The sequence below is a fragment of the Daldinia childiae genome, assembly GCF_008694065.1.
Source record: "Daldinia childiae strain JS-1345 chromosome Unknown Scaffold2, whole genome shotgun sequence".
NCBI lineage: Eukaryota > Fungi > Ascomycota > Sordariomycetes > Xylariales > Hypoxylaceae > Daldinia > Daldinia childiae.
Genome location: NW_022984643.1, coordinates 3863041 through 3878618, shown reverse-complemented (window position 1 = coordinate 3878618; position 15578 = coordinate 3863041). Strand labels below are relative to the sequence as shown.

Sequence of the window (15578 nt, the reverse complement as noted above, 5' to 3'; positions counted from 1 at the left end):
CCTTGTCTTTAGCGATTATCTCGATCAGCAACTGATAAAATTTGTACGCAATTTCACCAGCTCAATCGGTAAGTGCCAATGCGCAGATATGCATCGTCGCTTCGTCATAGAGTACACAGCTTGAATTACAGCTTTGCTACCTTTACACAATACTGTTGCACGGAAACTTCCCTTTGATCCCACAAGCGCTTTCCTCCCCCTCCCCTCGGATACAGTACTGAATACGGCTGCTATTCCCTCTACCTGCAGTTACGCTGACAATGATTCTATCCAGAATTGCGATTTCAAGCCACGACTATCAAACTTGATAATACTGATTAAGAAGTACCCACCGGTTTAACTTCAACAAATATGAAGGCTACTATCTTGAATCTTGCCGTTGCGGCATCCTTTGCTGCCAGCGCGGCTGCCCAGCCCCACCACCACGGCCACCATCACCACAAGAAGAACGCCGCCGAGAAGCGCGATGTTGAAACTACCTATGTTCCTGCTACCGTTACCCAGTACGTGCTTGACGATAAGGTAGTGAGCGCTGACGAGGCCAAGAATGGGTTGGACAAGGGTCTCTACGTCGTTGTTGGCGAGACTACCCCTACTTTCACCCCTCCTCCCCCGCCTGCTGTTACTAGCAGCTCGTCTTCCAAGAGCGACGCGGTCTTCATCCAGAAGGTTACTGCGAGCTCTTCGTCTTCCGCTGCTCCTACCACAACCTCTTCCGCCCCTGCCGCGACCTCTTCGAGCTCCGATTCCACTGGATACGCCACTGGTATCGATGCTGATTTCCCCGATGGCAAGATCAGGTGCGACCACTTCCCTGAGGAGTACGGTGCTGTTCCTCTTAAGTGGCTCGGCCTCGGTGGCTGGAGCGGTCTTCAATACACACCTAGCTACAAGTTTGGTGACTTTTCCATCAGCTTCATCGAGACCGGTGTGAAGGGAATGGCCAAGAAGACTGGATTCTACTCCTATGCTTGCCCCGAAGGATATGTTAAGTCGCAATGGCCTTCGGCTCAAGGAAGCACCAAGCAATCCGTGGGTGGATTGTACTGCAACGATGACGGCTATCTCGAGCTTAGCCGTCCCGAATCCAAGACTCTCTGCGAGCCAGGTGTCCCGGGTATTACCATCAACAACAAGATGCAGAAGAATGTAGCTATCTGCCGTACCGACTACCCCGGTATCGAGGCTATGGTTATCCCCGTAGACGCACAGCCTGGTGCCGTCCGCCAGCTGGCCAACATCGAATCCGCCGACTACTACCACTGGGACAACAAGCCTACCACTCTGCAGTACTACGTCAACCAGCCCGGTGTCTCAGTTGAGGACGGATGTGTTTGGGACTGCTCTGAGGACCACGATGAGTGCGGTAACTGGGCTCCCACTATCCTTGGCGTTGGCAAGTCCAGCGATGGTAACACTTATATTTCTCTATTCCCGAACACGCCTACCAGCAGTGCCAAGCCCAAGATGAACATCAACATTACTGGTGATGTCAGCATTCCTTGCTACTTCAAGGATGGTGAATACGCAATTGGCAGCAGTGGATGCACCGTAAGTAACTCCATCTATATTCTTTCTGTATACCTTACTAACTGGTATAGACTACCATCCCTAGCGGTGGCAAGGCCGTTGTTACGTTTACCGATGCCTAAACGAGTGCGAGTTGGAGGTTGTTTTCTGTCATACTGGTCTAGGTTTTATATTGCTTTCTAATGGATACTTGCTATATTTCGCCTCAGTACGACAGAATATCAAGAGGCCTGTTTTGTCATGTGGGCGATGTGACAGATTTAATTTTTATTGTGTATATTTCAGGCATTGTGGCAAGGTGACGCCGGACATACCTTGATTTGTGCGTTTGATCGCAGATGGATGGGTTGTTGCGTGCGGGAGTTGGAACTACGAGACGTTTCGCAACATCTCGAAATGGCAGCTTCAGAGTCGACGATTTGATGCGATAGTGGATATGTCCCCTATGTTACTCGGCCGATGTATTCTGTATAGAGCCCTTGACTAGTTTCCCTCATCAGAGTTTGCACAACTAAAAGGCCGTAAGATACAGTGGATAGGAGTCTCGGAAGACGAGTTGGTGGAGAGGTGGTTGGAGGCATATTGGGAGTATACTCTGTGGACATGTTGGTAGGACAGGGCTCGGTACGGAGAATGAAAAATTTCATAAAATAAGTCAATTCTATTTGTTTAAATCTTGCGGTATCTCTGTAATATCAGTACACTATATACCTTGTCTTTTCGTTATTTGAATTTGTATTGTAGAATTATTATATCTACATATATATATATACGTACGTACGTATTGCCTTCTTGAGCTTGAGATTTAATATATGCCGTGCTGTTCGTGTTTAATATCTTAGTCAAGTAGTAATTAAGCAGTCCGGATTCATGATTTTCTTTGGCAATAAAAACATTACAAGTATTATGTAGTATATAGTCGATTCTTATCAAAGGTAAAAGATCAAATGCGGGATGATTCTATACTATTACTATCAGCTATACTATTAGCTACGGTCTTGGTCCCTCCAACTAAGGCTATTTACAGGTAGCTTCCGGATCCACATGTCTGTAGCTTAGACCTCATAAGGCTGATTAGATAGATATGAGTTTAGAATATAAGATAACATGTAAGTCTTACATAATGAAACTAATAAGAGACCGCAAGACTTTTCTATGAGGTACCTAGGTGGGTAGTTGAAGGAATATTTTGGGTTCGATAAAATAATAACTATACAGCACAGTGGTCAATTTGAGGTGCTGACGGTATGTACGTTTAAGCGAACTCTCACCTGCATATCGTAAATGCACCCCTGTAAACACTCTTGCGTCATGGCGATGCATGATTATAGAAGTTCGATAGCTGTTGTTTATTAGTCCATCCTACATAACAGTCTGCCGATATATTAGCACGTAGCCGAAGCCCAATTAGTTGCATTGAAACGTTATCGTCGATAGGTAGGTTGGGTAGGTACCTAACATATCGCCGGGTTACTATGTTGCGACATGCCGTCTTGTATATATGTTGGATCCATGTGTGTAAGTCGGATCAGCGATACACCCGACGTCGCTCAAGGGGTCTTTATGTACTTTATATTGGGTACTTAGGTATGTATAAACTCATCCGACCACGAAATGGTATATTGCGGCTCATGGTCGTTATCATTGGCGGACGTTCCTCGTCTGCCTACTCGTTCCTATGTACGGAGATGTTCCCCGCTGCAGCTTGGCACATAACGTCAACTCTCACATTTTCTTTTTTTTCTTTTTTTCTTTTGGCTGGCTGCTGCTCCAACGGCTCTGGCGATCGAAAGCTCCGGCATTGGCGAATGACCTTCTGACCCGCCCCACCTGTTTAGACTCGTGCGCTAAGCCTTTAGGGTAGCTTGAATAGGCTAAGCTGGGGTTGGTTTGGCTTGGTTTGGTTCGTTCTGTTCTGTTCTGCGTTTAGCTTTTTATGCTCCTTTAAGGTTTTATGCTGCCTCGATTCGATTCGATTTCAACGTAGATCGTCATGGGATAAGTATCCTGGACTTTTCCTTTCTTGAGTATTTTTTTTCTTATCTTTTTTTTTTCCTTCTTCTCTTCTATCCCATAGTTGCGCTAGCCAACTTTTATTTTTGGTAGGCTGTTATTTATTTTTTTTAATTATAATAGAACGCCAGCCATGTCTCTGCAACGTGTTGGATCCCTCGAGGCGTTCGTCATTGTTCCTGCCGAGGGGCTCAGGTCGCGGCGGGGTTCGGCGTCGTCTGCTGCTGCTTCGGAGAGGGCGCGCAAACTCACGTTTAACCCGCTGCCTGAGTCCTGGGACCCCGTCTTCGAGGGTGAAGATGAGGGGCACCTTCACCTTGGACAGTCGAGAGGCGCCTTTGAGGTGCCTCAATGGAAACGAATACGTAAGTGGCTCTTCTGGATATTCGTGACGATGGATGTCTAGCTAGGGAAGCTAATATATAGGCTTGGCGTTTAGTTCAAGTTGTTGTTATGGTCGTGTTTTGCCTCTTTGCAGCGGGGGTTGTGTTTGGATACGCCGCTTTGAAACCGGTCTTGAAGAAAGAGGGTGCATATCAAGATATATGCAATGGCGAAGACACATGTGTGGAAATCCATCTAAATCTTATGTTCACTGCAGCAGCTGTCGCCACCAACGTTGCTGCTCTACCTGTTGGTGCTATTCTAGATCACTATGGTCCTCGAGTCTGTGGTATCTTAGGTGCTCTATTCCTTAGCGTAGGCGCGCTTTTCATGTCCTTTGCGAAAAGCTTGCCTTTTGATGCATTCCTCTTCGGCTACCTATGCCTTGCCTTAGGTGGACCGTTTACGTTTATATCTTCGTTCCAATTATCTAATGCTTTCCCTCGACACTCGGGCCTGATCCTCGCGCTACTTACAGGGGCGTTCGATGCATCGAGCGCCCTGTTCCTCGTTTATCGTATCATCTATAACAAGACAGAAGGTACTTTCGGGTACCATCGGTTCTTCCTCGTTTACCTTATAGTGCCGGCAGTAATACTAGTTTTCCAGCTCACGTTACTCCCCAAACAGTCATATAAAACTGTGGGAGAAATGATCGAGGAGATCGAGGCCCCCGCATTTACTGATCCGACGGACACATTAGACGTTGTGGATGTTGATGATCAGGTGGACGAACAGACTGCGCTTATTCGGGAGGAGCAAAGAGAATACCACGAAAACGTTGTGCACGATATCGAAGAACTACTAGGTTCCAGCAAGGTAGACAAGGATAAGCAAGCTCGCCGCGAGGAGGCGAGGAACGAGAAGAGTGGTGTATGGGGCGTGATGCATAACCGCACAGCATGGGAGCAGATCTGCTCGCCATGGTTCGTACTGATATGTTTGTTCACAGTGGTACAGATGACGCGGATCAACTACTTCGTCGCGACTATTCGGCCGCAGTACGAGGCTATTTTCGACTCGTCAGAAAAGGCCATCGAGATCAACAATTTCTTCGACCTGGCGCTACCGCTGGGAGGTATTGCCTCGATCCCCTTCATCGGGATTATCCTAGACCGTACTAGTACCGTTGCAGTGCTCACGACACTGGTGACGGTCGCAACGTTGATAGGAATTTTGGGAGTGCTCCCGTACGCGTGGGCCGCATACGCCAATATAGTTCTGTTTGTCCTATACCGCCCGTTTTACTACACAGCCGTCAGCGACTACAGCGCCAAGGTATTCGGTTTCCGCACTTTCGGCATCGTCTACGGCACCATCATATGCCTCTCCGGCCTGCTTAACTTTAGCCAGAGCGCCCTCGACTACCTCTTCCACCGCACCTTCCGCGGCGATCCCGTCCCTGTTAACTTGCTGTTGCTCGCGCTCGGTTTGGTCATCGGCGTGTGTCTTGTGGGATTCGTAGGCCTTCAGTCTCGGAGGCTAGGGCGGAAGAGGGATGTGGCCGCGTATATTAACGGTAGGGGGGAGTACTAAGGTATTTATGACTATTTACGCCTTTGACGAACTTTTTGGAGGTCTTAAAAGTTGCATGGCGAGGTGGTTTATTTTGATTTATATATAGGTGCTCCGCACTTGCTTATACATACCTAGGCTATATATAGTGTGTTTGGCGTTTTTGAGATGTTAACGGTACCTATATATATGCAGATATACTTCTTGGGCTTACATAGGATAAATTATTTAAAATGAAAATACATTCTACGGGACATTTATCTTCATTCATGCATTTGAGTGATTTGTGTATATGGAAGGCAGAGAAGGCAAATGTGGTAAGGCGTATTGAATGGGCGTTTCTAAATCATAGCATTTTGCAATCTCTTGAATATATCGAAGAAATTGTTATACTTTTAATTATAAATATAAATGCGTCTTAAATTTTATGAAGCTAAATTCCGAACTTATATAAAGTTTTTGGATAATTTTGATTCGCGAATCTTCTATGAATAAAGTCTTATACATAGTAGATTATATAAAGCATCAACGTAAAACGCCCTTATTCAATAACTACCCGCTATGCATGAAAACTCTGAATCGCTTGACTCATACGTTAATGTAGCCGGATTTCTTCGCCGTAAAAGGGTAAAGATTTGGACTATAGCCCATAACAATGCAGCGCCAGCGTTGGGCATGCTGAGTGTCCCTCGAGGGACCATGGCGGAGGATGCTTGGGTCTAATACTCTGGGTTAATAACCCTTGCAATAAGCTTGACGTCGTAGCCGTTTAACGTCGTGTCTGGTGACGCTGGTATCTAGACTTAATAGATATCGTGCTGACCCAACTGGTCCGTTTTCACTTGGACGTGTACCATGACTTTAATAGCTGGTATCGTAATACTATCATCGCTACTGCTACGATGCGTAGCGAAGTGTATTTTACGGCAACGTTCTGCTTAAACCATCAGATTGAATGCTTGTCGTAAATTTGCGTGATCAACCCTCCTTTGCTGTCTCTGGTGTCGTATCTGTATTTGTCTTGGGTTCACCGTCGGCATCGAAACCGAGCGCTTCAAGCTCTCTCACAAGCTCATTAATCTTGATGACTTTGGCTATCTGCTCTGGCAGAAGAGATTCGCCGCCTTCCTTTTTGCTCTTCAGGTCCTTCGCTTGCTTCAGCTTCTTCTTTAGATTGCGGGCCTTCTTTTCTCTCTCGGCTTCTGGGTCGGCAACATCCTCGGCCTTGGCGGCGTTCGTGTCTCCGGAAGCGTTGTTATTGGTCGCTTCGGCGGGATCTTGCGACTGCTTTGCCTTCTTCCTTGCTTCTCGGCGTTTGGCGTTTTTGTTGCTGGCGGCGGACGCAGCAGCAGCAGTTTCTTGCTTTTGTTCCTTTAATCCTTCTGCCCCGATGACGCCGCCTTTGCCGCGGTTGCGGAACGACTCGGCGGTGCGGTTCTTGTAGAGCTCGACGTCCTCTGGTGGTCTATACCCAGGGCGGATCTTAATCGCTTTCCTTGTGGTACCGTCTGCGCGCACGGACTCTGGGATTTGGCGCTCGCCACTGTTCTCGTCTGTGACGATGCCCGCAGTCGACGGTTCGGAAGGCATGGGGGGATGTATTATGTTGTTGTGCACTTGAAATGGGCTTTCTGGGCGTAGGTTGTAAAATGTTGTGAAGTATGAAGCGAAGAAAGCGAAAAATATAGTTATAGTAATGAGAGCTTATTAGTGGGAGTGAAGGCTGAGGGGCTCAAATGGAAGAATAGCCCACTATATCTCGGAGAAAAAAAGTGGATCATCAATTCTTTAAGCTTCAACCAATTAGAAATAGCCATTTCTAAATCACCAATTCTTTCTTCGGCTTGGAACCTGCGAAGTTGGAACTTACGCATTGACTTCACGACGTCTGTCATTCAGCAACGCCAACAGTCTCCCTCAATCTACCCAAAAGTCGCACCCCTATATCCTTGATATATACCTCTTCAGACGGTATTCGCTATGGTATGATTTACTCCTGCCCGATTGCTGTTGATGCGCTGCAACTAACTAATCGCGCAATAGGCCGCCGTAAACTCTTTCTACAAGCAAGTCGACCATACCTATAGCTATAAGCTTTGTTAAGCTAACAATTCTTCGCACAGCGCCTTTTTCCGATCAAACTGGCAGATGCTGGGTGTTGTCTTTACCTCGGCTTTCGCTTTCGAGATGTACGTGGACTTCTACGGGAATATGGGAATAAGGTGTAGCTGCTAACGGAATATCAGGTTATATGATACTAGCATGAACAAGGTCTGGGATAACTTGAACCGAGGGGTATGTGCTGCCTAACGATATTCCGAAGAGAGTACCGCGACTAACAATGCGAAAGCGACAATGGAAGGATATCCGATCCCGATACGTCCAGGATGAATAAGCGACCACCATCAACTCCTGAGATTAGAGAATGCTTGATATGGAACATGGAAACTTCCGGGAACGATCGAGTGTCTCAAAAACTGCACAGTTGTACCTTATAGACCGGAACAATTCTTTATAGCACAGTTCGCACAAACGCTATATTTATATCTACCTCTTCCCGTATTAAACGACTATACGATGCTCGTGTGAATGCTTGCCCAAACGTATATTAGAAAATTACAATTAAGGCATCTAAGATAAATAGTTAATCTCATTCATTAGACCAACTCGATTTGCCAGTGTGTAAACGTTGGTCAACTTCTTATAACATCTTAGATACATGTAATCAATCATTGCAAATAAAGAAAAGGAAATGTATTTCTATATACATTATCTATCCTAAAATTGTGGAACTATATAAGGTAATTATCAAATTTGCCATTAGTACGAGCAAATGGAATTTGTTAGATGAGGTGTAACACTTTCATTTGGTTATGATACTGACGGTGATATGAATAATATGGCGTGTACCTAATATACAGTATATGATATACATAGCAGCACATGGCGGCAAACTGTATTACTTAAGAGAGACGCTAAAGCTCAAATGCTGATTCGCAGCTGCTAAATGCGACCGAGTCACAATACATAGTGTGATGGATTGACGGTAACTGCGGTAGTAATCTTATCACTGATAACGAATTTTAGTCTCAAATAACCTCCAGTACTTACGTAGGAGGGGGGAATGGAATGCGCTTCTTCTCTGAAGCTTTCTAATCATCAAATCTCGATTTCACCTGTTTCACCTATTTCCCCCCTCCGTACTTACCTTTTCTCAATTGTTCATGGTGGGACGCGTGTTTCTTTGTTTATCTAGGTGGATTATACCTATTTCTACTTTAAGTTACCTAGGTACATTAGTTTAATATATACACCACCTTTACGCCATCACCTATTAAATAACAGCACCCATATTCTCGAAGACATTGACTCTCCACACGTGCCGCCACCAACTCATCCACCATCGACCTCGGTTCTACTTCTTCGATATCTATCTACAAATTCTCTCACCCTGGTTGCCGTCCATCTCCCACTTTTCTCCATATTAGAAATGATAATTCGTCGAGTCTAGTCATGGACACCGCTATGTCTACTCAAGAGCTCCAGCTCTGTCAACATCTAATAGAGCTACCCCGACGTTATGGATACCGATACGAGGAAGCCGCCTGTCGGGATCTCTTATATAATCTCTTCTGGTCTATGGCTGGAGGGAGACCCGAACACCTGCGACTGTTTTTCCCCGATGGTAAACTCACGCCAAAGAGCACCTTGAAGCTCCGTGAAGCTCAGGGAGCCGTAGAGGGGGCCGAATATACCGAGGCTGCCCGTGGTAAGGCATGCGGTCACATATTTCGAGCTGGGGAGGCGTCGTATGGTTGCAAGACTTGCAGTACCGACGAGACATGTTGCCTGTGCAGCAAATGTTTCAACGCCACAGATCACACAGGCCATATGGTACGGATTTCAATATCGCCAGGGAATAGTGGCTGTTGTGATTGTGGTGATCCTGAAGCTTGGAAAACTCCTATGTTTTGCACAATTCATAGTGAGCGCGAGGAAGACCGGTCGAAAGGAAAGGGTAAAGAGGTTGCTGGATTGCCCGAAGACGTTGCTTCCAATATCCGTATGACAGTTTCCCGAGTCCTTGATTTCATCTGCGATGTCATCTCCTGCGCTCCCGAGCAACTTCGACAGCCTAAGACGAGAGAATCTATCGAAAAAGATGAGAAGATGTCCCGCTTAGCTTCGACTTACTGCGGCGGGGATGTCGAATCACCTGGGGAGTATGCGCTGCTGCTTTGGAATGACGAGAAACATACAGTGAAGGAAGTTCAAGACCAAGTCGCGCGGGCGTGTAGTACGACTCTTAAAGAAGGATATAACAGAGCACTAGAAACTGACTCGATCGGCCGGAGTATTCTGAAATACGATACGAGCATAGAGAGGTTGCTGAAGTGCGCTACCATTCTTGAACATATCAAGATAACTGTCACCATTCGGTCATCTCGTGATACATTCCGAGAGCAGATGTGTGGAACTATGATTGACTGGTTAAACGACATATCGGGGTGCGTAGTAGGAAACGACCAGAATATCCTCCGAATGGTTGTCTGTGAAGAGCTCCTGAAGCCCTGGCGGAAAGGGAGCCCCGGCACGCATGCGATGCCTGGTAAAGATGGCCTCGAGGACGAGGAGAAACTTGAATATGACCCGCTTGAGGCCCATACAGCCACAATTTTTATACAACGAGCAAGATTCTTAACTGAGCAGGGCAACACAGCCACTCTAGCAGAATTTCTTGATTCGGATGATGATGATAACGATGATGACGATGAAGATATGGACGTCGGTAATCGGACACCTTCCAGTGGAGAGGAAGACAACGATGACGAAGAAGACGAAGACGAGGATGAGGATGTGATGATGGTGGACACGCGACCGGACGCTGGCGGCGCCGATGTGAATGTACCCGACTGGATCGGACCAGGTGTGGCGTCTCTCGAAGAGGAAGAAGCGACAATGGCAGGTTATCCACCCCCTCCGCCGCCACCTCCTGTACCGAGACGCGCGACCCGGGATCGGGACCTTACACCATCGGACTCGGATACTGCCGAGCCTTTGATAGCCCCGACCGTATATGCAAAAGCTAATCTTGAGATTCCTAAGACTCCTGGTCTTTCTAAGGCGGGTAAAGCAGGGCCTCCAAAGCCTGGGAGGTACTGGGTTGAGACACCGGCAGCTTATATGGAACGTGATAGTGTCCATCCATTTGAAGATGTCTTCCAGCGAGTCCGTCTGGATTGGCTAATTCTCTTCGACCTAAGAATGTGGAAGAAAGTCCGTAACGACCTGCGATCCTTATATATCTCTACGGTTGTCACTATCCCCGAGTTCAAGAGAGTATTAGGCCTTCGATTTGCTGCGTTATATACAACATTAGCGCAGTTATATCTTATAGGAGACCGCGAGCCTGACCACTCAATTATCAATATATCGTTACAGATGCTAACAACACCGTCTATTACTGCCGAAGTAGTCGAAAGAGGCAACTTTTTGACCACTCTCATGGCCATTCTATACACGTTCTTGACTACTCGACAAGTTGGTCATCCTTGGGAGGTTTCGTCGAGTGCTGTCCTTGGGTTCGACACCGGTTCGGTGACGAACAGGCGGATGTATCACTTCTACGTCGATCTTAAATTCCTCCTCGGTTCGGCTCATGTGCAGGAGCGCATGAGGACCGAAGAAAGATACTTAATGCAATTTCTCGACCTAGTGAAGCTTCATCAGGGTATCTGCCCGAACATTCGAGCCGTTGGCGAGCATGTGGAGTACGAAACTGATAGTTGGATCGGCGCCTCGTTGATGACGCGAGAAATCAACAGGCTTTGCAGGCTTCTATCAGGCTCTTTCCGGAGCCTCCCAGAACAAGATCTCCCATATCTCGAGAAGGCTATACGAACGGCAGCTAAGAGTGTCATCATCAACTCGGTTGGAGCGGAGCGTGCCAGATTTACTCAGGCTGAAATTAAAGAGGAAGTGCGATTCAAGACGTTGTGTGACTTTGAATTCGCCGGTGAGGCAGCCAAGTTTGAAGTGGTCAGGTTCATCGTGGGAGAGCAGTCTATTAGCTTTCACCACGCGTTACATTACACTCTATCATGGTTGATCGAGTGTGGGAAGCACATGTCTCAGCAGGAACTCAAGTCGATTTTGAACTTCACCTCGCAAGAACTGAAGATGAAGCCTCGGTCAATGGGCCGAAAAACTATGCCTAGGCGAGATTATACCCCCGAGGACTATCTTATGGCCGCATTTGACTATCCTCTACGTGTTTGCACTTGGCTTGCCCAGATTAAGGCTGGAATGTGGGTGCGCAATGGCATTAGTTTGAGGCATCAAGCTGGGACGTATAAAAATATTCTACACAGGGATGTTACGCATGCGCGAGATATCTTCCTACTCCAGACCGCAATGGTGGTCTGTAACCCGAGCCGGGTTCTCGCCTCGATTGTTGACCGTTTTGGTATGGAAAGCTGGATCAAGGGGTTATTCGAACAGACTTCGAACGCTCAGGATGAGATTCAACATCTTGATGTTGTCGAAGATATGGTTCACTTTTTAATCGTATTACTGAGCGACCGAACTTCGCTAATTCCGGTTAAGGATGAGCAGCAGACGCATCTAATGGCGATGCGCAGGGACATCACGCATGTTCTATGCTTCCGGCCTCTATCATTCAATGAGATATCAAGTAAACTACCGGAGAAGTTCCACGAGCAAGAAGACTTCCAGCGCGTGCTAGATGAGGTAGCTACATTCAAGTCCCCCGAAGGCGTCTCTGACGTGGGAACTTTTGAACTTAAGCCTCATTTCATCGAGGATATTGACCCATACATTGCCCACTACAATAAGAATCAGCGGGAGGAATCAGAGGCCGCATACCGCAAGTGGATCTCTAAAAAGACTGGGAAACCTGCCGAAGAAATCGTGTACGAGCCAAAGCTACGCCCCATCGAATCTGGTGCCTTTGTGAAGCTGGCTGAATTTACCAGTACCGGGATGTTTGCACAGATCATCTACTACTGCTTGCTATACCCTCTAGTCGCTGCTAAATTAACGCCTAAAGTCCCGTTCACTAGAGTAGAGACATTCTTGCAGGTTGTGCTACATTTGATTCTCATTGCTATTGCTGAGGATAAAGCAAACGAGACGGATTCCGCGGCCGGGGTTGATTCCTTCGTCTATATCGCCCTGACGACGTCTGCCCGCAGTAACTTCATGCAGGATGCTCCAGATGCAAAGACTATCGTGTCCCTTCTGGACATGATGTCGACTAAGGAGGAGTTCAAAGCCTGCCACGCCAAGATCGCACTGATCCTGAGGAGAATGAAGCAGAAATACCCGCGCCACTTCGATACGGCCTACTCGCGACTAGGTATACCTGCGGATCGGATCGATACCGCGTCGCCAGCGAATGCCCACAGTGCCGAAGAGGAGCGCGAACGAAAGAAGAAAGCAGCACTTGACCGCCAAGCCAGAGTCATGGCACAATTTCAGCAGCAGCAAAAGAACTTCCTGGAGAAACAGGGGGATCTTGACTGGGGCGAAGACGAATGGGATGACATGGATGAATCTAAGCCTATGGAAGAGCAGAAGAACTTCTGGAAATATCCAAGAGGTACCTGCATATTATGCCAAGAAGATACCGACGACGGACGCCTATACGGGACTTTCGCACTCTTTACCAAGAGCAAAATCCTTCGACAAACTGACCTCCAAGACCCGGACTTCGTTAGAGAAGCCGCAAATACTCCGGTCAACCTTGATCGCTCGGCCGAGGCAATCCGTCCGTTTGGCCTTGCCCATGAAAACAGGCAGACAGTAGAAAAGGTCAATAAAGATGGACAGGTATTCCACAACGAAAGGCAAGGCCTTGGCAAAGGTTTCCCAGCCAAGCTCTGTCGGTCAGGGCCAGTCTCTGTCGGATGTGGTCACATAATGCATTTCAGCTGCTTCGATATGTATATGGAAGCGACCCTCCGTCGACACGGGCATCAGATAGCACGTCACCACCCCGAATCCCTGGAGCGTCTAGAATTTGTGTGTCCTCTCTGCAAAGCCCTTGGTAATGCCTTCTTGCCTATCACCTGGGATGGTAAAGAAGAGGCTTACCCTGGTATATTGCAACCTAATACAGACTTCTCTTCCTTCATATCTACCTTTATGACAGGGCGTCATTACTCTGCAGTAGTAACACGAGATCAGAGCCAAACTGCCTTCATCAACTACTTGCGTACAAGAATGCCAGAGGGTCTGTTCGAGAAGTCTAGTGCCAGCCAATCGCCGTTCTGGGATCCCAATACTTTTAGGACTGTACCATCAGCAGCTTCCAGTGACACATTCTCCCTCGCACCTACGCCCGGGTCAAGTGTACGGTCACATTCGCCGCCAGAATCACAACACGGTGACAAGGAGCTGATGCTAATATATCGACGACTACGTGATACGCTTCGTAAGAATAAACTTGTGCCCGCGACCTTCGTACACGAGGGCAGGGACGAAGAGTTATATGCCAGCGACGTATTAGCCCAGTCTGTGGGTTACTCGATTTCTGCGGCAGAGATACAACAACGAGGCGTCGAAGCCCAGTACGGAATGACCTTGATTGAAAGGATGCCGGAGCAACTTCTAGTTCAACTTCGAATTCTGTCCGAGACGGTGTCGTCATATATAGCAATTGGTGGCTTTAGACATGGGGGAGCTAATGATATCGAGCGAGAATTTTGCAAGTCCAGCGAGCGCCAGTTTTTCCAACTCTTCATATCGGCCTACTTTAATACGGACGCAAAGGATACCTTACCCCCGTACGACGAGCACCCACCGCTTCTAAGTCAAGATGTATTCGTCTTCTTGTGCGAGGCTATGTTTGGCGTCTCCGTCGCGCAGAACATGGACCCGATGCATTTAGTCCGGCTTTGCTATCTTGCTGAGATAGTCAAGGTTGTCCACAACGTATCTCAGAACCTAACGCTTTCCAGATGGCTTGAATATATGAACAACCGGAATAAAGAAGACCCCGCTATGAACAACTTCGCTAGTTTCTTCCACTATATTACGATGGCTGGGATGAACGTCAGCCACGAAATCCTGATCGGGGATGAGTTCCTGGTACCGTCTGACGATCTACCCAACCTTGGGTTCGATCAACCGGGTTTTGATAGCCTAGAAAACCTCCATTCTTTCGTTAAAAAATACGCCCTGGTGTTCTTAAGAAAAGTAGCAATTCTCCTCCATGTTCACCTTGGAGTTGACTTCAATAGCCACATATCTCTGGCTCCAGAAGCGGACGAACTTTCACGTCTGACGGCCGCGCTGCGATTACCATCCTTCGATGAAATGTGTGCGTCTTTAACACCCTTAGGTAGTCAGTTTGGTTGGCCCCCGCGCACACAAGCTATGGTCGACGGTTGGCTCCGCCACCAAATACGCGGACGCGCCAGAGCCACGCACTTTGCTATCGAACAGGGGATCGAAGAAACTCTGCCCAGATCCGCCCAACTAAGTCATCCTGGCATCTTCGAACTCGTCGGCTTACCTAAGAACTTTGATACTCTTATCGAGGAGTCCGCTAAGAGAAGATGCCCTAAGACCGGTAAAGACTTGACCGATCCTATGGTTTGTCTAATGTGCGGTGACATCTTCTGCGGGCAGACCATGTGTTGTACCATGGAATACTCAGAGCCGGGGCCGGACAAGCCTGTGATGAGGATCGGGGGTGCACAGCAACATATGCTGTTCAAGTAAGTCACTTTTCATTATATGACATGGTATACCAGATGTACTAATATTATCCATCAGGTGCCAGGGCAATATCGGGCTGTTCATCAACATTCGCAAGTGCGCTATTTTCTACCTGCATCGTACGTCAGGAAGCTTCAGCAGTGCGCCGTACATCGACAAGTACGGCGAGGTGGATATCGGGTTACGCCACGGGCGTCAGCTCTTCCTCAATCAGAAGCGCTACGATTCGATGCTGCGCACCATGTGGCTTAGCCACGGCATCCCTAGCTTCATCAGCAGAAAGCTCGAGGCGGACATTAATAGTGGCGGGTGGGAGACTATATAGGCGCGAGGTAAAGGGAAAGTTCCTGCGCATATGATGCTTGTAAGGAATGACAGCAGAAGTGAGGATA

At 47.5% G+C, this 15578-nt stretch overlaps 4 protein-coding genes across 4 annotated transcripts; 3 read left to right on the top strand and 1 right to left on the bottom strand.

The window, feature by feature from the left end:
• Positions 1–351: 351 nt before the first annotated feature.
• On the top strand, positions 352–1652 carry GL218_01946 (Secreted beta-glucosidase sun1; the record flags this gene model as incomplete). Its single annotated transcript, XM_033578433.1, has 2 exons — positions 352–1551; positions 1602–1652. 2 exons carry the CDS (start codon positions 352–354, stop codon positions 1650–1652), a joined length of 1251 nt encoding a protein of 416 aa, XP_033439178.1.
• Positions 1653–3676: 2024 nt separating this feature from the next.
• GL218_01945 (Protein FMP42) lies at positions 3677–5463 on the top strand (the record flags this gene model as incomplete). Its single annotated transcript, XM_033578432.1, has 2 exons — positions 3677–3908; positions 3983–5463. The coding sequence occupies 2 exons, from the start codon at positions 3677–3679 to the stop codon at positions 5461–5463; spliced, it is 1713 nt and encodes a 570-aa protein (XP_033439181.1).
• A 957-nt stretch (positions 5464–6420) lies between these two features.
• GL218_01944 (Partner of Y14 and mago) lies at positions 6421–7032 on the bottom strand (the record flags this gene model as incomplete). The annotated part of the gene is made up of 1 exon (XM_033578431.1): positions 6421–7032. One exon carries the CDS (start codon positions 7030–7032, stop codon positions 6421–6423), a length of 612 nt encoding a protein of 203 aa, XP_033439180.1.
• Positions 7033–8955: 1923 nt separating this feature from the next.
• On the top strand, positions 8956–15511 carry GL218_01943 (E3 ubiquitin-protein ligase ubr11; the record flags this gene model as incomplete). Its single annotated transcript, XM_033578430.1, has 2 exons — positions 8956–15185; positions 15244–15511. The coding sequence occupies 2 exons, from the start codon at positions 8956–8958 to the stop codon at positions 15509–15511; spliced, it is 6498 nt and encodes a 2165-aa protein (XP_033439183.1).
• Between the last annotated feature and the right edge of the window lie 67 nt (positions 15512–15578).